This window comes from Opisthocomus hoazin, chromosome 9 (genome assembly GCF_030867145.1).
Source record: "Opisthocomus hoazin isolate bOpiHoa1 chromosome 9, bOpiHoa1.hap1, whole genome shotgun sequence".
Classification (NCBI taxonomy): domain Eukaryota; kingdom Metazoa; phylum Chordata; class Aves; order Opisthocomiformes; family Opisthocomidae; genus Opisthocomus; species Opisthocomus hoazin.
The window spans coordinates 13,306,567-13,332,914 of NC_134422.1; the positions used below are offsets into that span (position 1 = coordinate 13,306,567).

Below are 26,348 nucleotides of genomic sequence, written 5' to 3' on the forward strand. Positions count from 1 at the left end.
AATACACATTTTTTGCATGTATTTGTGCAGTAAACAATAACACTTACTTTCCTGTAGCTGTTCAAATTGCCAGAGGCCCTCCTGCTTTTCATACAGGAACATTTTACTTTTTGGTCTGTGGCTTTACCTGTGCTGGAATCTTTAACCAGCAATTATTAATATTTATTACTCCAGAACAGCATTGCTTTGGGAACAGCCGTGAACAGTGCCTTCTGCCAGGCATTGCACAAACACAGGCAAGTCACTCTGAGGAATTTATGGTTTACATAATTTGGCTGCACAGCAGGTTTCCCCCCACACAGACGCTGCTAATGCTGACACGCTTCACCCCAGCTCAAACCCAGCAACACATCCTGGGGGAAGTCTCTGTCTCCACAAGAGTTTGTACGAGTGTAGTTAGGCACCAGGCTACAATATCATTATAAACAGGGGGATGACAGCAAATTTCACTTCCCACTGGAAATACAATACAGTGCAGTGTATTGCCTCATGAGGAAGCAGTGAGAAGTATTTACTGAATTTGCTTGGAAAAGTCAGTCTTCATGAAGCACTGCGCACCTGACTGGGAGACTGAAAGTTTTGATGGTGCCACCTGGCTCTGCCGAGCAATTCTGGATAGAGTTAATGGAGATGTAATTTCCCAGGGTGATTGTTTCGGGCTGGATACAGATGTGGTGCAGGGAAAGTGGGGAGTTCTGAGCCCTTTCCCTCTTCGCCATCTCATTTCCACCCTGTGCGAGGTGGCAGGGAGAGGCGGGTGAATACAGGGGTGCGGACGGGGTCCTCGGTGTTGCTCAGCACCACGGGTCCCCTGAGCACACTGAGCTCCTGGAGCTGGGCCAGAGAAACGGGAACGGGAAGTAAAGCCTTTTCTGTTCCCTCCTTAAATCCACACCTTGTTCTGGACTATTTTTAGGGGTGATTTTTTGAGTCATTAGTTGCTCGTGCACCATCTGCTTGAATTTGCAAATGAAACAATACCTCAAAGAGATAGGAGCTGTCTCTATCCATCTCTGCAGGGTGTAATTTATGAAACCTAAATTTAAATGTTAACCGTGTTTAAATGTGCTACTGTAGATCATATTAGTAGTAATGCCAGCTATTCTGGGGTTGCGGAAGGAGTTTGGGATCAGGGTGGAGTTTATAAGTACTCCCTCTTCTCCATTTCCTGGTTAACATCATTCTCTTAGATGATAGCGTTATAAATTATTTCAGACTAGTTCTTTCTGTCTCTATTTAAAAGCAGTATGACCTCACCACAGCATCTCTTTGGCTTAGTTCATCCTGTGTTTCAAAGCTCCATAGAAAATGCTTCCTAGAAGAAAAGAAGATCCTGGGGCTCACGAGGGTTTTTGGTTTCAGGAATTGGACACAGCGTGACTGAAGCTGTAAGAGGTATTGAGGGCATGCCATGCAGGCAGGGAGCTGGGGTAACACGAGCCTCAGATTTTTAAGCTTTATCGTTATCTAAGAGCCCTCCCCGAATGACTGGTGCCGTCTGAGTGCAAACCAGAGGAGTTTGATATCTCCACTGCACCAAACACCTGCCAAGTCAAAATCCCAGAAACAAAAGAATGAGTTTCAAAAGCCCACCATGGTTTCTAAGCAACGTATTTACTTGTCACATCATTTGTAAAATCCAAACACTTGCAAGTAAGGATATGAATAGTTTAGAACATTGTAAATCTCACATTACCCATATTACGAGCCACATTTCATTAAGTATAAAAACACACATTTCAAAAATTCATAACCTTCATTTTGACTCATAGTTTGCATGTTTTGTTTTTGTTTTAAATGTAATGTTAGTATTTTAATGTACTGTTTTTCTTCTGTGAATGAATGATTGTTGTGAAATATGTGCTGCTTTTTTCAGCTCTTGAGCGCATGTGATTACTAGTTGAGCTTATTTTAATGGGAGGAAAAACAATTTTCTAGACCTCATTACTATTGAGAAAAAAAATTGAATATATGATCTGAACAGCTCAAAAAACAAGACACATAAATCCCCTCATGCATTAGAAAAACTGATGATTTTTGGAACTTGAATCCTGCTTTTTCTGTGCTAGCTCTCAGCAATGCCATTTTGTCCAATTGTCCTGCTTTTTTGCAAAACACTTTCTTCTTTTTATCAAGAATAAGCCTTGAATTTTTCAGACCTGTGAAACCTTCCAAGTCAAAGCCAATAAAGGAGCTGAAATGGAATCTGATTGCAGCCTAGACTATGGAGAAACTTCCATCCCTCTCTAATAGCATGATCTGGAATGCTTATTGTCTTTACTCTCAATCTCTTTCCCATTATTAGGTTTCGAATTTAACTCTGCTATACAGCATTCCTAGTGAGCAGTTTGCTTTTATTAACTGAGGGTCTATTTGATCTACCTAAATATCTGAAATCAAAGAGTAATGGTGAGGAAATGGGTGGCAGTTTCTCGCAGATTAGTGTCACATAATGAGCTGTAGTTTTGAATTATAGACGCAAGTTGTATATATGCCGCCACAGCAGAAGAGCCACAGAGGAGTTATTCTGGTACCAGAACAAAGGCTAGGAGACTGGGACACTGCTCTTTTATCAGTAATACAGCTGGTGAATGGACTGGGAAGAACAGTTTGAATGAGCTGCTCTATAATAAATGGCTTAACAAAGGAGATAAGCTGAATTTCCTAACTCGATGGGCAAGCAAAAAAGACCTGTGTTAAAAAGTGATGACTGAAAAGATGAAACCATTTGAATTGATGGTACCTGCTTACTGTAGCTCAAGGTCAGATCTAGACACTGTCAGAAACCATAGAGAGCAGCAGCCTGCCTGGGCAGCCAGACAGCCACAGACCCTTTGCCTATGCCAGTGTGCTCATGCTGTGATGGGGGTGCCAGAGGTGATGGTGATGGGTCAGGAGGAAGCCTTCATCCCCATTCCTGCAGGATGTCCCAGCTCAACTCTCCCAAAATTCTTCCTTTGCCCTTTCCCCCTCCTCCTTCCCTTCCCTGTCCATAGAAGAGACATTCTGGCCTTCTATCCCCATGGCAGTGATTTCACCTGTGTGTTGGAGAAGCAGTTCTCTGCTCTCTCACCTGTGCAGTAGGCTGGGTGCCCAGTCCCCGGGGAGGGTGGCTTTAGTGGAGGAGGTACATAGCATAGCTATGACATCCCACCTCCTTGAGGAGCCTTACTCCTCAAGACTAGCTCATTACTGGCTGGGCAGAGACAGGAGCCAGTAAAGAAATTATGATGTGAAAGACCCTGCTTGGAGTCAAGCCAAAAAGTATGCTTCAGAGAAGAGCTCCCTGACGAGGAGAACATAAAAGGTTTAAAGGAGGATGGCTGAGACACCATGTGACAATCTGCACGACAACAAGCTGAAGGGAAACAGCTTGGACAACAGGAGGATGGTACCCAAACAAATGGCTGCACAGACTGTGGCTGAGAAGCCCTACGGGAAACATTTGACTTTTCTCAGAAGGAAGCTGCAGGGGTGTCATCTCGGGGCAGTAGCCTGCTGGGGCCGCGAATGTGAGAGGCATGGCTACAAGGGCTGGCCATTTGCGGCGACTGGAGGTGCTACTGTAGGAAACCAGCCAGAAAGCGTCATGACCAGAAGTCCTCATAGTTCTGCCTGCCCAGAGGGCTGTTGGCTCCATCGGGAGATGGGAAAGTATCGTTTTTCATGGCTGTCGCAAGGGCAACTGCAGCTCAGGAGCCTTTGTCACAAATAGCCATTACCAAGAAGAGCCTGGAGGTAGAGGGTAGTGAGCAAAGGTTGCATAAAGGGACTGGCAAGTAAAGTGCACGTCGTTCTGGCCTGCCAAACTTCTCTGCAATAAATGTAAAGCTACTAAGCTGCTGGTGATGCAAGTCTGGATGCTTTGATGTTGTTGATTTTCATACCTGATTTAGATCTGAACTAAATGTGCCTGTTAATGCCAAGTATATAGGTGCAAGAAAGGAGATACAGTTAGTTTGGGGAGCAAGGAAGGTGCTGTATGAACGTACAAAGGTTGTTTTAGGAGGAGCACAGCAGTCTGGGCGCACCCCTTCCTGGCTATTATTGCTCCTGGCTGTATAAGCATTAAACCAACTCTGGATCATGCAGGCTTAGGAGCTGAAGACTGAATGGAGTGACTGATGTCCCAAAAGAGTTGCTTCAAGTTGCAGCTTGAAGAAATATGGCAGATTGTAAATATACTCATGGACCCTCAACCAGCAGGTTTGGCACCTTGAGTTTATTGAAAGTCTCCGGTGTATGACAGGTTAGTCTGTCAGACACCGGGTTTCATGCAGATTTCTGGCTGAACGTAGGCTCCTTCCTGCCTGCTTGGCAGAAAGCTCCAGAGCACTGCAGTAAAACTCTCAAAACCTGTGCTGCTTGGAAAATATCACTCTTACCCTTGGGCACCTTCAGTCCTGTGCAGATCTGGCCTGCCACTGAACCCTGAAGAGAATAAGTCTCTGCAGATTATGTCACCTGGGCAAAAAGGATTTTGCAAACCAGGAAATGTAGTGGCAGAAGTCACGTCAGAGTTGATCCACAAATTTAGTGTATCAACATTGGGTCTAAACTCTTTTGAGAATACTTTCTGATGCCAAATGATCAGAGCCTCTCACCAACATTTATCCTCACACGGCTTCTGTGAGGCAGGAAAGCACTAATGATTTCGCACTATAGATGGGAATCCGAGGCCCAGAGGGATTAAAAGCAGGCCTGCCCTGTGGAAAGTCTGTGATGCTGAGACGCGTGAGTCTACGGTAGATCTGAAAGGCAGTGCAGTGCTGCACCTAACACAGCTACTCCTGCAGCAAGACTGCACTGTCTGAAGGTGCCGGTCAAAGCCTGCACAACCTGAGAGGTCTCTGCTCTTGGCTAATGTGGACATAGCCAAGGCTCTTCTATGGGCTCACAGAAAACCTGTGGCAGAGGTGGGATTTGGACCCTTTACTGTTGTATTTCCACTTAGTAGGTTAATCACTTACCCTCGGCCTTGCATCTCCAAAGAAGACTTAAGTCTTCAAAATGCTCATGAAAGTCTGTGAGTCCCACACGCTTACTCTGGGACAGTGGGGCTTCAGCATGGCTGACAAAGTCAAGTCTCATATAGCATGGAGTGACTAACGTGCAAACAAGTTAACATTGGCCACAACTGCGTGGGCATAGCCAAAGGTGAGACAGTCCACAGGCTTGTCCTGTTATCATCCAGGAACGACATGCTGTTCGTCCCTGACTAGAGGATTTGACTCAATACTTTCCTGAGACAGAATGACTGAGCTGAGTTACTGCCATTTCTGATGGCTCGCATTAGTATTGCACTGTCTTAGCCAGCGTTACCCCCTACTAAGTCACGTTTGGCTGAGAAATTACCTTGCCAGCTGAGGTATTAATGAGGACGTGAGCAAGCAAAGAGCATGATAATGTTTTTGATTATATCCAGATCGTAGGAGGGTAGCTGAAAGCGCTGCTGCAGAGAAATCTAGAAAAACAAATACTATCCTTTCTCACTGTGATTTTTCCTATCAGACAAAAGAATGCTCTAATTAAAGTTGCATCCTTATATGGGGGGCTGGAGGGGGCAGATAACATGGTGAAGTGAGGGAAAAAGGGAGAATCAGTCTCTAAAATTAACAGAAACTTTCAAAGGAGCATAGATGTTTTTTAAAGAAGCTGCCTGACCTGCGTGGTAAAGAATATGGTGAAGGTGAGAAACCTGTGATTAGACATTGCAGCTAGTTAAATCCATAGCTGGGGGTGCACAGTTTCTTTACACAGGGAACAAAAGTGTGATTTAAAGTGCAGGTTTTAACCTCTCTGGTTGAGCCTGGAATAGTTCAGAGGGGGATTTTCCTCTCTGATACTGTGCCAGGTGAGGTCAGCTCAGCCCTTGTATAAGCATGGAGGGGTGAGGCCCCACTGGGGTGCCTGGTTTTTACCTATAGAGTTTGCTTTCCTCTGCTGATCTGCCAGGACACTGAATTTGCCATACCCCAAATCTGTGCTGTCCCTGATTTATACCCCTTGGAGAGGAGGGGAAGACATGTGGACAGGAAAGGACCGAAGGAGAATTCTTGTAATTATGGGATTCAGGGGACTTTGGAGCCTGGCCCAAGTTTTGTTCAAAGTGTGGTGGTTGGTTTTTTTTTAGTTAAAATTTGTGCATTTGCTTGAGCACAGAATGTGAATTTTAATTAGCTCAGAATAAATAAATCAAATAAAATGTTATGCTGCAGTGCTGTCTGGTTGCTGGACTGGACCAATGCACAGAAGAAGCCATAGCTGTAGGAGAGCAAGGACACAGCTTTGCCCCAGGTGTTGTACGTGGGGAAGAGGGTAAGAGGGTAAGGGAATGCAGTCTCTGCTCTGTCATCTTTGTTGGCAGAGAAAACAGCTGGTCCTTCAAATCACCTGTAAGGCAGTACCACCTAACTCTCTGCAAGTGACCTCACTGGCTTGGTAGTCCATGTGCTTTTGTCCATCACTGGAAGAATCAGGCTGTCGGCTGACTCGTGGCCAGCACCTGCACAGCCAGTGCTCTGTGAAAGGCAATCCTGGTGCAGTGCAGACTGATGGGAAGCATCCTTACACAGTGAATTGCAGGTCTGACTGGAAAAATAACTCATATTCCAGATAAAGTGAAAATTGGCGATACCCTATCACAAACATAGCCACCCATGCAGCTCTGGACCGTATCAAGGTGCTGTAAGTGCTCTGTGACTCTGCCAGCTGGGTGAGAGGGGGAGAGAAGAGCTGTCAGTCGCATGTCAAAAGAGACTTGAGGTGGCATGTGGGATAATAGGAGATGGTCTGAGAGATGGACTCACTATTCCAGTAAAACAGGAACTAGCCCACACATGAGTTTTGAAAATTTGGTTCAGTTTCCATCCCTGAGGTTTTGAAGAAACTCATCTAAGTAAAACAGAAGGAGTGAAATGTAAAAAAAAAAAAAAAAAAAAAAAGGAAATTGGCCCAACATTTTATAAATATGTTCAAACAATATTAAAAAAAAATCCCATTCCCCATTCTCTGAAGTGTGTACATATGGCACCCTCCAGAAAACAGCTGATTCAAGGTGTCTCGGGAGCATAGCAAACACTGTCACCCCCAAGGAGGTGGGATCACATGGGAGCGAGGCTGTGCTCCTGCTGTCCTGGGGAAGGAGAAGGGCCAGAGGCACCAGAGCCAGCTTGCTGCTCCCCTTGCGAGCCGACAGAAGAGGGGACATGGCTGTCATTCCAAGGGCCGATCCACCTCCTGCTGCTCCTTTCCTTGGCAGCAGCCATCTGTCTAGATTTCTGAATATCAGTGTAGTCCAAGGGTTCCACAGCGTTGTCCTGCGTGCTCTGTAGCTATAAGCATTTGCCTCTTTTCACTCTTCCAGAGCTGGCCTGGAGTATACAGCATCCAGCCTGAGCAGATCTGTGCCGTGAGCCCTGTGCCATTAAAGCTGATAGAAGTTCTCCTCCATTGACTGGAACACAGAGAGTTTGATTTTCATCCTTGTTTCCACTGAGAAGTACTAAATGGGCCTCAGTGGCAACCCAGAAACAGTAGCTGGAACTCTGGCTTTATTTGGAAGCTGCTTAATCAGAATGATATGCTGCTTGCATATGGAGCCTCTTCTAAGAGCCTGCTCCTCTAGCTCTGCCTGGATTTATCACCAAGAAATGTTGCTGCGGGAAAAGCAATTGCTCATACAGCAACTGCATCATATTACTGCATGCCATGGAGTATGGTTCTCTGTTGAACGTCTATCGATTTTTAAGGAAGAATGATGTACCAGACAAGTTTTGCTTCAATAGAAACAAAATTACTGGTGAATAAGGATCCAACTTGTAAGGGAGATTCTGGCTCTCCACCTTTGCTCTAGCATGTGTGTGCCAGGTCCTTCAAATGAATCGCCAGAGTAGCACTTGCAAATGGATTGTCAGATCATACTCCGGAGCAGTCATGTAATTAACTCCTTCTGAGACCAAAGGCCAGAAGCATCCTTCAGGAGCTGGGTTTCTTGGGATGGTTGGCTAGTTCACAAACGTGGATAACCATCTGAGAAGTTTAGGCACAGCTAGACCTGCGTAGAGGCACTGTGTGTTAATCCAGCATGAGATTCGGTAGCCGAGAGCCCCGGGGGTCTGATCTTGATTCCGTCACTGACTTGCTGTGTGCTTTGGAGAAGGTCATTTAACCTTTCTCTGGCTCATTTTCTCCATTAGTATAAGGGGGGAATGATACTAACCAGCTCCCAGGGAGTCATGAAGCATGACTAAGCTGCGTTTGTCATGTACTGTGTAAGTACGAAGTATATCTAAGGCCTCCAGGAGCAAAGATAGGAAGAGCTGACAGGAGCTGCTGGCTCCTAGCCTGAGGCTCAGCCCCAGCACGTGGCTTTCAGGAGTGCCAGAAGGGAGCATTAGGTTTGTCACATGCATAATTCTGTGTCTTGTTTTGTATCGCCCAAAGGACCCTGTTCTGTTAATTATTTTTCTTATTATCTACGCTGTGACAGTTGTGAGTCCCTCTGGCAGCCCTGGCTCCTGGTTGCAGCACAAGTGCGGGGAACGCCTTCTCAGAGCACCACAAGCCTGCCTGAGTCTCCGGTACCTCACCCGGGCTGCGCTGGATGCCTGGTTCAGTGCAGTAATAGCCCCCAGAAGGGAGAGCGACTCTTCCCTAACGTATTATTTTTAGCGTGATCAAACATTATTATCAGCTTCCTTTGGTTTGCTTCTACTTGCAGGGTAATGGTCTGAGTACAAAGAGAGGGGGCTGGAGATAGCTTGGCCTGTAGCGAGGGTGGGGTGAGCTTCTCGCATCTACTGTAAGGTGCAGGCAGGTAGCAATATGTGAGTAGGTGTACATGCCTTGTAGAGGTACAGACCAGCTGAGATAGGGCAGTGCATTGTTAGTCTCTGTGTGCACGTCAAAGTCCTGAGAGGTTCTGGTGGTGGTCGGCATGAGGGGTCTCACGGCTCCCGATCTGCTAGCAGGGGTTGTTCAGAAGCACAGAGAGGTTACCCTACCTGCTTGGTGTGCGTGGAGGGGGACAGAGATGGGAAATGTAAACAAACCTCGCTCATTTAAATAGAAAAAAGAATCTGAAGCTAAAGCAGCCTTTCATTTACATCTGTTCAGTCCATCGAATGCGGGGATGTTCCTCCTGAGCTACCACGGCAGAACTGAAAAGCGTGCTCTCTTTTAGTTTGGAGGAAGCACCTTTTAATCAGCCGGCACAGTGCTGACAGACGTAGTGCCTGAAAACAGGCACTGAAATAGAGGCCTGAACGAGTGTCTGAAGCATATTGCAACCCTTAGAATTTCAGTACTCCAAAGAGGAAGGGTTGCTGCTATTTTTCAAGCGCTCATGTTATGTGGCTTCCCATTGGAAAGGCTTAATTTGTCTTGTAGCTCTGTTGCTCAGTGGCATCGTAGATGAAGTGCTTTGCCTTCACTGTAAACTGTTTCAAGGCCAAGCAATGCGTGAACAAGCGCACGGGCATCAAGTTACAAAGTTCATCCAAGGTGCGCTTGGCTGTATGAAACAAACACTTCATAAGCAGCTTTGACTTGGGAATGTCATGGCAAGCAGATTTAAGTGGATGTATTCTCCCACCCTTTCTTGAAACACATCTCAGCTGCTCTCCTGCTGTTCCGGTACGTATGCTTTCTGGTACCAGGCACAGTGAGCACTTAATCATTTTACAAGGCAGCCAAATACAAATTACGAAGCCAATTAACAAATACTTTCATCTACAGGATTTATACCGCAGCTTGGCTCTGCTCATATGTAGACTAGCATAGGGGGCCCAGTTTGGGAAAGTAGTCAACATCTACCCAATTTCCAGGAGTGTAAATGGCACTTCAGCACAGGTTTACACGCTGTGCCCAACTCTGAGGGCAAGTTATTCTCTTAACCAGGGCATAGACTAATGGATCAGGAGATCAGCTCCTGGTTGTGCTGCAGACGTGCTCTGCCATGTTGGTTAAGTTGCTCAATCTGTGCTTTAAATTTAAATGAGAACAATGTCTCTTCTTCACTCTTTGGTATATATTTAGATGGCAAATTCTTCAAGACTAGGTTTTGTAGAGCAGGAGGGTCTTTATAGCAGCTAACTTCATGTATCTGAGCTGGGGGATAGTATCCCCCTGCATTCAGAGGTGATAGAGAGAGGATCCACCCTCAGTTGTTTAAACAGGCATCTGCTGTGAATCATTCTCCAGAGGAACGACCATCAGCCCACTCTGTGTCTTAACGCAACCAAAACCACAGTTTTGGCTGAGACTTCAGGGTATTACTGTTTAACATGGGTATTTTCAGAAATGCACCGATGTTCCTGAATAATAGGGTGAGTAGTAATAATAATTAGCAGTTTGAGACACCTTTTAATGTATATAATACATATATACAATACATATATATAATATTTATCCCAGAGAACTTATAGGAGTGTAGTTGTTTGCTCTGAAGGTGGCTGAAATGCAGCCAACTCTGGGATGAAACAAAACTCATGTTTTAATACCATGGAGTGAAGCTGCATGATCTTTTAGACAGAAAGGGAGTTAAGGAGGTTGTCCTCTCCCTCCAAATCTGCACACCATCTTTTTATACAGGAGAAGGAGGTTATTAGAATAGCTGGTTGCACCAGGCAATTGCTCTTCTGGCCTAATCCAGATGGGTTTAATTTAAGAGAGAAAGGAATTAGCCAACATTCACTTACGAGACAAAATGGGAGGAAAAAAAAGAAGAAAAAGAAAAAGACTGAGAAGGCACCTCATCCATTCATGCAGAGATCTCAGTGTTCTCATATATTTTTTAATTCTACTCTTTCATCTGCTTTAAATTATAGTTCGGCAAGGTATTAAACAGACATAACTTCAAACACAAGCAGAAGAAAGGACACAAATGGGACAATTCTAGGTACAATAAACCATGCCTGTCATTCAGAGACCTTGCTCATTCTTGGACTGAAATTGCAGTTAAAATGCAATTCATAAAAATGGCACTGTCTTGTTCAGCAGATCTTCTCCCCTTAGCATTTTACTCCTGGTATAGCTTTACAGAACAAGTATGGTTAAACGAGCATGTTATTAATTAAGTATTAGTCAGTTCTAGCTGGGCAGGTCAACTGGAGTCCGGAGGTGTCTCTGATACCCTGGTCTGCCTACCAGTGTTGGTATTACTGCTGATGAGATGTGAGAAGAAGCAAAAAAACCAAAAAGAAACTGCCAGTGGCTGTGTGGACACCAGGTGAGGCAAGCTGATGAAAAATGCTGGCAAGCCCTCCTTTCTGTAAGGAAGCCACAAGGTCAGACCTGGAGAGCGGAGGTCGTTATGAAGCCTTTGGAAGATCGTTGTGCTATCCACATTAGTACTACATTCCTGCCTGGTTTAGGTCTCAGTCACCCGAGTGATCTCACCACTAATGGTTTGCCCAGGTGCTACACAGCAGTCACTGAGATGACAGAGACTGGCTTTGTTTAAATGGACACTATTCCTGTCTGCATCTGTTTTGGCTGAGTGCAATGAAAATTGTGTCCTTTAGATACGTCTCTTCCATTAAAAGTATTTTGGTTGAATTTGCACTGCAGTGCTATGAGGGAAAAAACCCTAATATTAAAATTTATTACTCAGTCAAACTGTCCAGCTTTTTACAAGACTAAAACAAGGAGCTGAGATCTGCATTATAAGACTTCCAAAATCAATGCATTTAAATAGCATGCTTAACAACAGGATCACAACTTCAAGTCCCTGGTTATGAGAACTTTCTCCTTAGGGTGTTGTAAGACTGGAGGCCAGTCACATGCTTAACTTCTCCAGGAGAAGGCTTATTTCATGGTATCTTGTGTCCTGGAGTTGCGTTAATATTTTGGTGAGAGTAACATGTGCTTTTCTAAGGGAGCTGTCAGATCAGTCACTGAATAAGAATTTATCTGCATTTAGAAATTGTAGCTGTATGTAAGCTTAGTGCCTCTGATCTAATGTGTGCCCTTGCAGGACATAATATTTAAGCCTGTAGCTGATGCTGAAGAGTTAACCACAAATTACTTGGGAATGTATGCAGCCCTTTGAGACAGAATAGGGTTTCAGACTGTAAAAAAAACCTGCTGTATCTCCAGCGATAGGACTAGGAGAGAAGATGGAGATTTTGTGTGTGTGTGTACTTCTTTGCATACATAGAGGAGGTATAATAATTACTGATATATTTTATTCAGATGTTGCTAATGGGTCTCATTATTCTTTGGGTAACCAGTCCCAGTATAGAGTAGGATGGTGCAAATCAGACCAAATCAGAGCTACATCAGCTGAAGATTCGGTACTAGGAGTTTGACTTCCCAAGTCCTTGTTCCCAGCCTTCTTTCTGGACAGTTGGCAGCAGTTGGGACCTTTTGATTTATTTGTAGAACTGCGACAAAGTATACAGGCAACCCTGTGATTATGACTGAGGTGATATACAAATGAGAGATAACACAAGAAGGAAAAATTACTCAAGCCTTGTAGTTGTCGTTGTGACCCAGTGTGAACGTCTCATACGTCGAAGTTTGAATTACTTTCTTTGCTTGGGCAGAGTGTGCTGCTGACTACAGACCCGAAACAAGGCTTTTCAGAAGAGTCCTTAGGACCTTTTCGTCGCTATAGGAGCTTTCCAGTGATTTCTCTGACTTCCGTGACCTAAGACTGGAACTTGCATTTTTACTACGTAGGGCAATGTCTGCATACTGGCACTTCTACAGTGGATGAAGCTATATCATCAAAGCTGCACCTTCTACTATTTAAATAGAGCCACCTCCAAAAACATAGTTCACCTGGTATAATATGAATGTGTCTTCTCTGGGAGACTGTGGTAGCAAGGATGTTGGAAAATTATCATAGCTCTTCAGACACCCTGACAGATCGGATGGAAAAATATGAAGTCAGATGTGGCCAAAATCCTCAAGCACACAATCAAGTCTGTATGGCTTAATATGTCAGCTGATTCTTGGTAAATGCATTGTCTTAGCAAGAAAAAATGTGAGATAAATCCTGTTAACTAAGCCTCATCCTTAGATGTTTATGCAAATGTGTGTTCCCTCCTATTTGTGACGGGATACCAACATGCAAAAGGGGGGTCACACGAGCTCAGCTGATGTGTGGTATCTCATGCTATGGTGACTTTTTATTCCCTTGCTTTGCCTGTGGAGATGTGATGACGGGAGGATTGGGAGTATCTGCAGTCACTGCCTTGATTTTCCTAATGGTTTTCTGTGCAGAGAGATTCTGCTGAGGAGTATCTGGCCTCTTTGCTTTCTTTTCCACAAAGTCCTGAATGGGACCACCCAGAAGGACAGGCTTGGGGGAAGCATACTACAGGAGTCAGCTTTTCTCCAGCTGGCTTCTGTCCAACCCCAGTTTTCTCAGAATGCACAAAAAAGCATGAGCACAGCCCATACAGGACTTCAACCAAAGCCATCGGAGTGTTTGCAAACAGTCCCTGTGTTTTTCGGGATTTCATTGTGGTTCTTCATTATGGGTTCTGGAATATTTTACTCCAAACCTGTTCACAACTTTGTTACAAGGTTCACTAAGACACTGATGAACAAGGGGCATATAACTATTTTTGCATTCTGTGGAGAGGAGTCCAAGAAAAGATTGTTGTTTGTAGAAATGAATGACCAAAAACTATGACTTGCTTTTATAACTTGACTCTTCCTTCTTTGGTAGTCTAAGAGTTTGTAATTTTTCTGCTTGTTCATGCAGGAACTACCTCTTCAGACTTAGTCTACACAACGTTTCTCTTATTCAGGTATGTTCACTTTTTACTCTCTTGTTTTATTTAACTTGCTAATGTATGTTCTGTAATATTTGATGTACATATTCAGAAGGCTGTGTAGTGTAAATTTGCCCAGAGTGATGGAGCAGGGAGAAGACAAAGTCAGAGCCAGATGCTTATTCCTGCTCCAGCGACAGTGCTAGGGGAAGGGCTCTTCTACACCTGACCATTTGGACAGCGTACTCTGCTCGTGATTCCGGAGTGTTTGGGTGGTAATGGGATCTGCCAAAACTATGGCATCTTATGGAGCAAAGCATGTGGTGTGACTGATACAGGCTTAAGTACAACAATCAATAGAAATCCTTGGCTTTTGTTAGAGGACATGTCAGCAATGTGTAGGAAAAGCTTTTACTATTCTTGTCCATCCTCATTTTTAGCCGTTGTTGGCCTTTGTGAATATGGATTGCTGAGGAGCTGTGTTTTGCTGAATACATTACTAAAACCAAGACTGGACTTGCAAGCATTCAAGAGGCAAAATGGGTTGAAAAATGTATGTTACCTGTGGCAGGATGGAGGCAAAGCAGCTAAAGTTTGAAAGGGCTTGCAAATGTCCAGCAATTTTAGGACTTTCCTCCCACTGCACTGAATCTGAAATAGAAAATTGTTCACGAAAATCCCAACTACTTTTCTTTAAATAAATAAATACTTATGCTCTGGATTATTTACCATCTTCTACAGTTGCTGCAGCACCAAAGATAAATTCAGTGTTTTTCAGACAGACTCGAGGGCCTTTCTCCTGTACCTGACCACGCAAAGAAACCGTAAGGGTAGTACTGCCAGCCATTCTCATGTGCACAAGCCTTTTGTGGTTAGTAGGTGTTAAAAGTATGGATGGAGAGATGAAAAGATGTTTAATGGATGTAAAATGCGTTGAATCTTCCTTTAAAAGGAAAACAAAGTCTGGAGTTACCAATGACAACAACGAAGAGTTAGAGAAGCTGATACTCCCATTTGGCAGGGGTTTCCCTTTGCAGAGCCATATTAGCGTGGCTGGAAGACTTCCAGCGAGCACACAGGAGAGGGAAGTCTCTGAAGTTATGTGAGGTGTCATATCTTCTGCAATGCCTGTTATCACACTGCCTGACACAGCCTCTTGTACTTGTCAGGCGAGGGATCCCCTTCCACGAAACCCAGTTGAGCATCTCCCTTTACACACTTCTGAAGTTGGGCTTGGGCCCTTTTCAGTGCAGTGAGTTTCTTTTCCTACACTGCAAAACATGGGAAATCTCCTTCTGAGGCACTGGAGGATGCTGTGGGATCTCCAGTTAACATAATGAGCTTAGTTTGCTCCTGCTTTCTGGGTGTATCCGGTCACTTTGCCAAGACTTTTTGCATGACAAAGCGAGCATGGAATTATGTTGACACACGTGTTGGGAATGATGGAAGTGATTGTTTCCTGACCTAATAGTTGCCTAAGTAGCTGCTTGGCTTGTTTCCATAAAGCACATGATGTGGCTTAGAGGCCCTCCCTCCCACCTTCCCTTCACTGTGCATCATTTTAAAGATCAGATCAGAGTGCGAGACAAGAAATGCAAGAAATTTGCAGTTTGTTCTGCAGAGCATGAGAGTGCAGTTGAAGAAGTAATCACAATGCTAATTTGGGTTGTTTTGTATCTCTTCTTTGCTTGTAAGTAAAATACAGTGTGGATCTTGTCAGGCCTGTTTTGGGGTTAGTTTTTCATCTTGAGATTGTGGTCTGATTTATTTCTGCTCGTGGGACTTACTTTCAGGTTGCCAGCAGTGCTAAATCTGCTTCAAGGTGCAGGATTGGGCTGACAGATGTCTGCTCCCTTGGATTTGTACTTCCATGAGGAGAGGGCAAGAACATGAGGAGCACAATCTAGAGAGACAGCAGGATATGCTGGTTGTGGGGCAAAGCCTGGCAGTGAGGAATATACCTTTCTACAGCAGGGTTAGTGAAGTTTAAAGCTGTTTTTCACTGGGTGTTCTTGTGCAATCAGCTATATCCCTAGGCTGCACTGTCCCTGTGGGGAAAAGGCAAGGGCAGATTTCAGCCCCACAGCTGCCAGGGAAAGGAGAGGAGGCCAGGGTGTTCCTGTGAAGGAGGTGACTCTTGATGGTCTTTGCAGCAAGGGTGGCAACAGCATCTCACAGGAGCAATATCCCTGTGCCGCCACTGGCTAGAACAGCAAATTACCTCAGGCTCTCATTCTTTAAAGGATAGATTTACTAGCTCACTCTACCTAATGCATGTTTTCCTGGACAGTTATCTATTCTTTAACCAGAAAATGAGTATTTCCTGCCATTGAGCAGGCCATAATATTTTTCATTACAGCATTACTTTATTCATTGCTTTTGAACGGGAATAAATTCTTCTTTTTCTGGATTATAATCTTCTTTATGAATATTGCATATCACAAACCCAGTGTTAACCATGTTGTTACTCCCTGATTTTAGAAATATTTTAAGCTCCCAGACTTTAAAAGTCTGTGCTCTTTCCCTTTACCTGTTGAATGACTGTGGATGCCTTTCATTTAAGCCCAATGCAAAATCAATTAAAATGAGCAAGAGTTCTCCATCAGTGTCAAGGATTGTTTTGTAAAACCCTCACTCCTGAAAATACATTTTAGGAGTCTTCAGTTCCAGAAACTAAAGTTATGGTATTACTCCTGAATCTGTGTTGGACTGCTATTAGTATAAACTTAGTTTTGTAATCTCTGCAGCAAAGAACACTCTGGATTATCATGTAGCCAGTCCACGTAGCTGGGAGAGGAAGTTACTGTCTTGGAATTGCAGTAGACTAAAAGACAAAATTTAGCATTATGTGGGCAAGTTACTGGATAAGAGCTATGTAAAAAAGATAGCATCAGCCTGTAGAGCAGTTGAGATTTCAGGGGAGGGGAGGAAGAGAGGTAGATTTTAGGATGTGTCAGATGTTGGACCATATTATACTTTCATAAAGGAGGCATTTCTTTTCCTTTCTTAGCTCCTGGCTCTTTATCTTCGATTCCTTCTCCAGAACTAGATGCTTTTGTCCCTGCTGCTCTGCCATATGCCAAAGTCTGCTCCTGTCTTCTGAATTTTCTGTTGATTCTGCTAAGGTTGTTGCTCAAAGACTGTAGCACTGAGATTTTACATGAGAACTAGTGAGTGAGGTGGAGCAGAAGCTGAAGCAGAACAAGTTTGTTTCCTGCTTCGCAGAACAAAATGCCCCAGCTTCTCTGAAATTCACACCCACCCCCCCCCCCTTTCTAAACTGTGTTTCAGAAATTCCATTTGGGACCTGAGAAACCTTTTCCCAAATGAATTTTAGCTGCATGAGAAACTTTATTGGTGGTTAATTTTTGTTTTGGCTAGATGACAATATAGAGAAGGAAATTGGGGTCAACGTATTTTGGGGATCACTTGTGATTTTTTCTGCCTGTTTTTCATGCCAAAATTGAGGGATATTATTAAAGGATTTCTGAAAATCAGCATCTTGAGATGCCCCAGGTGGGGTATCCAAAAGCACCTCTTCATTTTGGAAATTTTAGCATGCAGCATTCAAATCCTTGCAACAGTCAAGAAAAGTAATTTTAAAATGGTTATTGTTCTTAGTCTTTTAGCATCTTTTTAAACAAAATCCCTGCAACATGTTTCATCTCCATCTTTAAATGGTCCTCTTGTATGCATTGAAAGCTCTAAATATTAGATATTTTATGTAACACTTTTTAAAAATTATCTACACTTGGAGAACATGCTGTTTAATTTACACATGGGCTTGCACCAAGGTTAGCTCCTAATCTGCAGCTTTGACAGTGAGGCCATAGAAAAGTCGATTTTATACAGGAGTTTGTAATTAACAGAGTAGGTGGAAGGGTCATTTTAAAAATGTACGTCCTTGAGCAAATTTTAAAGAATGCACAATGCTGATTAGGACTTCTTAGCAAGGAACGCTATTCTCTGCTGTGCATTAAAAGCCAGCTACTTGGCAGGCATTTCATAAATCCCAGTGCAGTGCCTACCCTCTGATCACCACGATTTTACCTGGAACTTAGAGTTATCAGTGGAACAGAGTGGGAAATGATTTTTCCAACCTTTCTGAGATGCCAAGATATTTTGCACTGAGATGAAAACAAGACTTTTCGACATCTTTGTAAAATCTGAAGGAGAAGGAGATAGACACATGGTTACTTGGGATGCAAATATTCTGGGTCAAGTTATTTTCTGAAGCACCAAAAGAGAGAATTTGAATGTGCATTTCTCTCATCTCAAGCGATTGACCTGGTTTGTTGGGGACCTTGCCTTGCCTTGCCTTGGCTTGCCTTGCTTTGCCTTCCCTTTTCCCTTTTCCCTTTTCCCTTTTCCCTTTTCCCTTTTCCCTTTTCCCTTTTCCCTTTTCCCTTTTCCCTTTTCCGTTTTCCCTTTTCTTCCAAAAATTTCCCTCGGGATCCAAGATTCCCTTCTGGACTCTTGTTTGATAAGTTTAATAGAAACTGTTAGGAATTTGTCAAATGTTTTTACTTCAATTTTTTTTTAATGGAAAATCTCTTGTGAAAAAGTTTCTAACCAGCCCTGTAAAGTTTGTATGCTGGTCAGTTTTGTTATATCATCTTAATAGTATTTAAAATACTTCAAGAGTATGTATGTGGTCCCTTTCTTCAAAATAAACTGTATTTTAATAGAATATGAAAGAATAAATGGCTGCACCTATTGCAAAACTAATCCGTTCAGAAAACACAAATTTTGAGATTAAAATATGCTTTAATTAACAACCTGATATTTTCTCCTGAGGACAAAAAAATGGAGTGAGGACAAAGTTCAGAGACAGAGCATTCCCCAGGAGTCAGCCCCCTGAGTTTGGCAGAATTGCCTGTGGAGTTACACACTCTCCGGTACCACCCGGGCTGCCAGAATCCAGATCTCCAATTACAGATCTACAGATCTACTGCAAAACACGAAAATGCTACAAAACACATGACTTTATTTGCTTTTGAAATTTTGCTCCAAATTTATAAATTGAGAGCATGTACCTTCATGTGGGTGCTTCGGAGAATGCTGCCCAGTCACTAGGGCATAACCTGACGAACTGCTCAGTCCCACTGGAGGCTTAAGACTTAAACCCCAGATTAAAGTTAGCAGCATTAGCTCTTAAGGTTTGATGTGAAGCTTATTGGAATCAATTTTTTTAGTTTGATATTGAGGGGCTTTGGGGTGGGTATTTTTTCAAACCCAAAATAGGGACAGAACATTTCTGTATGGTGTGGTAGCAGATGAACTGCAGCTACGTATCCAGTGCATTTCTGGTAAGGATGGTTTTACTCCAGTTTTTCTTCCCTTAATCTAAGAAGCAGAAACATCGCTGCTAAGAAGATGGAGCTCTTAAACTGCACAGCTGCTCCTGAAGACACACTTCCCTCCCTGCTAGTCCCTGGAGGGATCTTTGACTCTGTGGCATAATCACTGGTAAATCAACAGCACCTATCAACAAAGTATAGTCAATAATAATAATAAAACTTGCCTATGTCACATAGCAACACATGCAACAGGTTTCATATTTTGCACTTTGAATCAAACCGAGCATTAAATGCATTATTTTCTACATATTTAGGGCTCAGTGTTGCCACATTTATGCGTGCTGATGTGAAGCATGCTCTGCAAGTGTATACAAGTGTGAGGGGAGGTGGCGGAGTTTAACTTGCCTCTTCTCTGTGTGGGTGAATAAAATGTGATAAACAAAACCAAGGGGGAGCAATGACTAATATAGTTTACCACACAAATTGTCACTCAAGTAATCTTTCCTAGTGAAAATACTTCACTGGGAAATTTCAAGGATTCAGAATATGTTCACAAAACCCTGGCACTCGTCAGAAAACTTACAAATAATAGACAAGTCTTACATCCCCAAGAGATGCTGGGTAGGCACCAGACATGGCCTGGAGGGCCCGCATTTGTCCGGCTGGCTCTGCCCACGGGCGCCTAAGGGAGAGTTAATGTGCCTGGTTTATCTGCTTGGTGTTTGCTCGCGTGCAAAATAGGGATGTGGCACTCCGTTGTAAAGTGCTGTGAGGTTTTTGTCAATAAAAAGAGGTAAAAGTATTGTATTTCAGATTTACTTGCAGGAACATCCTTGAGCCAGAGCCATTCCCATTTTTCAAAATACCTTTTCAAAAATCATGACGAAACCAGGCTTTGATACGACAGCGCAAACCCGTGGGTGCTCAGAAGTCGGCCCAGCTTTGCTGAAGATATTTACTTATTCAATCTATTTGGAGTATCAAGATTATCGTTCAGTTTAAAATCCAGTTTGGGAAGTAATTTTGGGGAAGAGTGAGAATACTTTGCGTATCTTTATGTACCACTGAGCTGCCTGACAGGAGCTCCATTTTGAAATGTTCAGGATGAAGCTTCACTTTCCAGAAGTCATTTACTTAAAAGCAGTTTATTATTTGTTTCTTGCAGATTCTCAGATACTTCTTTGAATTACATGGCACATATTTCTAGATAAAACGTTTATTTCTTTATTTTCAGGCCAATGCAGTTCCCTCATTTAAAAACATAATCAACACCTCTACTAGAGCAGATGCAGTCTTCAATATGTGGCTTATAGCTGAGTTATGATTGTCACATATTTTATCAGTACGCTACATTTTTTATTAACAGATTAACATATAAATCTATTCATAAATCACCTTCCAGAGCTGCACCTAAAACCTCTCACTCTCAGCCTGGAGGTTTAAAGCTCTTCCATAATAAAGCTTATATTGGCTGAACAAACTTTCTAGCAAATTCAGCTTTTTATTCTTATGGTTTCAGGTTCTCAAATAAAATCTGCTCCCTGAATACACCCTTAAAATGACTGATCAGGAGCTAGGCTGCGGCTTTCAGGTGCAGGTCTGCCTTCCCAGGATTTCTCTGAGACCAATTTCTACCCAGAGAGGGGGATGGGGGAAGAAAACAAGGCATGGCCGGCTGGAGGTGGCCACGTCTGAAGGCCACACTGCATCCTCCGAGGACGCACTTCTCCAGCTCCTCGCTGCAGGGAACGGTACTCTTTAATAGGCTCTGGCATGTGCTGTTGGGAAGCAACCTTGTGCTGATGTTATTCATCAGCTGAAATTCAGAGAGCAGAGAAAGCAAATCTCACACTCAATAGCGTTGAGCGATTTCTGAATACAACATCCCCTCTGTCGGAGACGGCCCAAGTCAGGAGTCCATTTATAGCCAGCAAAGCTTTTAAGCCCAGGTTTAGCTTTAAATAAATGCTGGTTTTCCTTTGAGAATTGTCCAAGTTAAGAACATGCTGCGTGCTCTGCTGAGGGAGAATACGTTTCAATATGTGGATTCATAGATTGGCTAAATTGGCTCAGTGTGCTGCCTAGTTGGGGTCCATGTAATTGCCCTCTGAAATGGGTACTTGGGCATGGTATAGGAAGTTCTCATATATCTATATATAAGTATACATGTGTATATATATATATATATATGTACCCGTAGACAGGAGTATCATATACATAGGGTTGTATAGCACATGTAGGAGGGTTGGGAGCTGTACCTGTTTGGATTCATACTTGGCATTAAGCAGGGCAGCCGTTCTGGAGTCAGTGAAGGCCACAGAGCTGATTTACAACTGGAGGGGAACTACGCTGTTGCACTCACACGGTGAAGTGAGGTTTGCGTGATGACTGTCAGTCGTGGATTGCCAGCCCGCTTTCCCAGGAAATTTGTTAGTTGTCATTCCCCCCTTCTCTGCCTCACCTCGCCTAAAAGCCGGAATTACTACAGGGGTTTTGGTCTTTGTCAGCAAACATTATGAGCAGGATTCAGAAACTGAGAATTTAATTAGCTGCTGAAGTCACTTACTGATAACAGTGGCATATTGGGCTCTTTATTTGATAAAACCCTGTCAGGCATTTTATGTGTAGGGAATGAAGACTAATGTTCTTATTCCTTGCGACTTACAGTCAGGACCATTCAACACCCTTTAGAAGGGGGAGGGGAAAATGAAAAAAAAAATCCTTTGGACTTCTCATTTCTTCTCACCAATGTTGCTTCTGTATCTTTCTAAAATGTCTATTTACGAAAAAGTAAATTGCCTATTTTCCCCTTTTCTCTGTGGGCTGCTTGCCACTCCACCAGCGCCAGGAGGCTCTCGTGGATCTGCGTGTGCTTACACCCCGGCTATCCCCTGCCCTGACACACGCATCCGTCTGCTGCGGCTGCCAACAAAACCAGCTCTGCGGGCGTTCCCGAGAGGCACGTCAGCCTCTCGTTGTAGGCTACACCTTAGCTAAACTGACATGTATATAAACTGAGGTTTATATAAAATGTTACATTTTTATTATTATTACTTTGGAGATGTGGGGTATTTTTAGGCATGGGAGAGGTTTATTTGCTAGCTGTGAAGGCTGGCTTGCCACAAGGCACAGAAGGCGTTTGCTAGTTGCTCCTGTCCCAGTTAGGGCACTCTGATGCGATCGTTAGTGAAGGCTCCGATGCTGGACGGGTTTAACGCAGCACCTTGGCTAAGAGCAGGCGGTGTGGCGGTGGTGACCTATGGAGCCTCACACGCCGAGCGCAGGGTTCTCACAGCCAGCTCCCACTTGGTGCTCTCCTGGTGAGAAGGTGATACGTCCCGCAGCCTCTGCCCGGCCAGCGAGTCCAGGTCTCTGGAGGGGGTGAGCTGCCGATCGGTGGGGCCGGGGTGGAGGTCCTGGCACCCTGCTGCCGCTGGTGTTTGCCGCTTCTTGAGACTGTGCACTCGGTGAAGGGCTCTCCTTACCTGGGACGCGGCACCCTGACCCGTCCCTGGCAGGGGATCTGGGCTTCCTGTACTGGAAAGTCAGAAGTAGGAGAAGTCCTTGATAACGCGAAGGAGTGCATCTTACAAGACGAACAATGGAGTGTCTGGGCCAAAAACTGAAAAAAAGCGGCAGGGTTTTTTTTTAAGACTGAGAATACAGGGAAATATCTATGTTTCATTCTCAAAGCAGAGCTTAAGAGAGATTTAAATGATTCACATCCCTTGCACTGGCTCTTGCACAGGATTAAGTTTGACCCTGATAGCATCCCGTCATTTATAACGAGCGTATTAAAAAAAAAAAATCACCATTTATTGATTAGCACATCTCTAAAAGGGCCCATGAATGACCTCATATGTTTCCTTTAAAACCAACTATTGAGCTCTTAGAAAAAAGGAAAAGAATTATTTTATAGTAAATACATTCCGTGTCAGGGTGTGCATTTTTCCCTAGATAAAGAATCCTACTTTTCTTCGTTAGTAACAGTTTAGCTGATGTGTGTTTTACAGCTTATTTTAAGCACAACAGTGCTGAATGACTAATACGAGGGGATTACCGGAGCCCGGAACTGCGCAGCAGAGTCACTAACATGGCCTGCACAGCTGCCCCAGAGACCCACAGCTGGGGAGCAGAGACGGGAACAGTTTGCTTGCCGCTCCCGCAGGACATCGAGCCTCTCTCAGCACTGCAGACACAGCTTCCCTGGATCCTTTGGGAGCCTCAAAGAGCTTTGGCTTCCAAGGTTTCACCTACCTTCTCCAGGCTGAGCTCAAGGAAAGCACAACCCACATGCTAAGAGGACAGACATGTAAACAGGCACAAACTTGACTATGCCTATGGCATCTCCAGCCTCCTTGACTGGAGGAAGACAGCAATTTTCAGGCTCAGAAGCCTTTCTTCAGGGCTGTGGGAGGAGTAGCAAACCTCCAGCTAAACAGCATCAGGCAGCAGCTGCTGTGAGTTGCCTGCTAATGGGGGCAGTAATGGGAGAGGAAGGTTGGGTCGTGCCACTGGAGGAGGGTGAGGGATGTGGGTGTGGGGTATACATGAGCTGCTGGATGCCACCACAGCTTGGACAGTCAATAGGAACAATGGCTTTGCAGGTATTCTACTATCACTGAAATGATTCTTTCATCTAAATGTTGCCATGCCATGGTTATAGCTATCTGATATGTTTTTTTCATTAACATGACTGACTGGAGGCTGTTCTGAGACTGGGGATGCTGCATGTGGGGAGTCAGTGAGATACACAGAAAAACTGCAAATACCTTACAAAGAGAGTTTGGATAGCCTGGGCTAGCTGCCTTGCCTGTGGACAGCTATGGGGAGGGGAGGTGGTTGCCAGCCATCTCCAGTCGGTGCCACTGCTTTCCTTTCTCCACATGTGATGCTGAGATACTGATACTTGTCCTTTTGAAGTGCTTTGAAATACGTGGCATTTTGTTCAAGACCTAAGTATTATACACGATGATATGCACTGGTAAATACAGGGCATTTGCCTTAATCGTGCATCTGCAAAGTTGTTATATTCAGATTCGTACTATGGGTAATATTAGGCAGTTGTTATCTTCACCTCTGCTTTCTAGGGAAGCAATTAAGCAACTTCAGCATGTCCACAAGTTTAAAATGGGCCTGTTTTAATATAAAAATAGAGTAGTTGGGGTCTGGTAGGGGGAAAATGCAATAAAAATGTATCCCTTCAGATAAAAATATTTAAAATAGAAATAATTCTGTAAATTTGTGTAGAAAAAGAGAACAGCTTGGAAAGAATTTGGGGGGAGGGTTAACAAAAATATGTTTTCATTGGAAACACTTGTGTCAGGATCATGGATCAAGTTCTGTACGCTAATTATTAATTAATCACTTCAGTCAGGAGACAAAGCATGGTTTTGAGGTTTTTGAAATAGAATGTTTTAATTCTATAGAAGTAAAGAAAAAGGAAGAACAGGGCTGTAGCCATTTGAATAGGCTGAAAAGTTGCTCAAAGAGGAGTGATTTAAGCTTTATCAAGAATGACAAAAAAGTTCTTAAGTTAGCCTGGGAATATTAAGAGACAAACTGCAGTTGCCTAAGAGGAGAGGATTTTGATTCATGGGGAAGAAAGGAATGATCAATGGTTCATAAATATAATAGTGGTAAACACAGTGACAGGAGAAAAAAAATGTATGTGACTAATGTAATTGTTACAAATTTACTAGCTTTTGCTGAGAGATCAGTTACTGAGGATTTAAGAACAAGGCAGAAAAAAATTAAATTTTTTTTTTTTTTCAATACAGGATAAATGTAGAAGCATTGCAAATGACCAAAAAGGAATTAGACAGAAGCAGCATAAAAAAGTATATTGCGTTAGTCCTGTTGAGAATCATTTTGTATTCCCCCACCTTCATTATAAGGCATGTTCTCAAAACTCAGTTGTGGAATCTTTGACCTTGGTAGAGGTCAAATGCAAACATGCTGGAGGGGAGGTGAGGGAAGAGACAGGTGGTGGGGGAATGTAAGGGCAGGACTCAAAGTGAGGGAAATTGGAAAATAAATCCTGGGTTGGCAGGAGAGTGCAGACTGGAGAACAGAGGAGCTAGGAGGAAGGAATAAAAGACTGCATCAGAGTCGTATTTGCAGGAGAAGGAGCAAATAAATTCCTTGTTGAGATGAAGCTTGGCAGAGCTCACTACGGCATCAGGTGCTGACGTCTGGTGTTGGAAAAGAGGAGGCAGAAGCAAGGCAAACTGTGACAGACCAAGCAGGGAGTCTGCAGGCGTCTGTTTCCCAGCCTCAGGAGGAAGCTAGGTGGATCGCTGCTGGGCGCAGCGGTGGGGCTCGGGCCGCTTACCGTGGCAGCAGGCAGGGACTGCGTCCAGCTGCGCTGGGCAGCGAGGGGATGGCGGGGCTTACAAACACTTGAACTTTAGGTGGTGGGATGGGAGAGGGGCAGAGAGCCATCTTCCCAATCGTTGTGGTCCGGTTTTGATTTAAACTGTTGTGCGCTTCCATTTTGCAGCAATAAACACAAGTCTTGAGAAATATCTTTTGGATTCTTGATAAATAACACCATCATTTTTTTTCCCCGAGACTGATTCCTTGTGCTTCTCTGAGACAAGTGTTCGATTTTTACATTGGCCAAGTGCTGAACTCGACCACTGCATGTATTGCTGGTGATGTGATGGTGTTTGAAATGTGAAGCTTTTGATGTAAAGGTGTAAAGAAATGGAGAGGTTCAAGGCCTTTCTGGCTTGTCCTTTCCCCACTGACCACTGAAAAGTTTGCTGCATCTGTAGATAACTGTAGCCTGCTCAGAGTCTTCCAGTGTATTTAAGACTGGATGGATGCTGGCTTCACACTTAATTGGAAATGCTGGGGAGAGGAGTTGGGGGCAGTGTATGGGGAATTCAACACTGTTGGTTCTTCCCTTTCTCTTTATTTAAGTGTTCCTTGCTGATGGAGCACAGATGGTCTCAGATTAAGGAAAAAACATGCCAGAACTGCAGGCTAGACTCAGACTGGGGAGTTAAGCTTGACATGAAATAAGCAGAAGGCTGTAATTAGCTTATCAAGAGCGTTAGACACCTGGCGGGGGAAAGCAGATATGTAATGCACAATGTAGCTATAGAACAATTAAAAAAATATCGAAATCCGTTTTATGAAACATGGGGGACTTATCATCACTGGCTTCCTCTTCCAGCCCAGCTTGGAAACATCTGAAAGGTCCTACTTATTCTTGGATAGTTGTGATTTATCAGAAGTGACATTTTCTGACAGTTTGTGATGCTGAGCACCAAACATCATAGAAACCAGAGAGTCTAAAGGTCAAAGTCCAGCT

The 26,348-nt window shown here is 43.7% G+C and overlaps 1 protein-coding gene across 5 annotated transcripts in view; it reads left to right on the forward strand.

Annotated features, from left to right (window-relative positions):
- SEMA5B (semaphorin 5B) overlaps positions 1–26,348 on the forward strand; it is a 278,518-nt gene that overhangs the window by 156,048 nt on the left and 96,122 nt on the right. For all 5 annotated transcript variants that reach the window (XM_075431115.1, XM_075431116.1, XM_075431114.1 and 2 more), the window contains one exon: positions 13,718–13,763. In XM_075431115.1, coding sequence (XP_075287230.1) covers positions 13,718–13,763 — 46 coding nt within the window. The remainder of the gene's footprint in view (positions 1–13,717; positions 13,764–26,348) is intronic.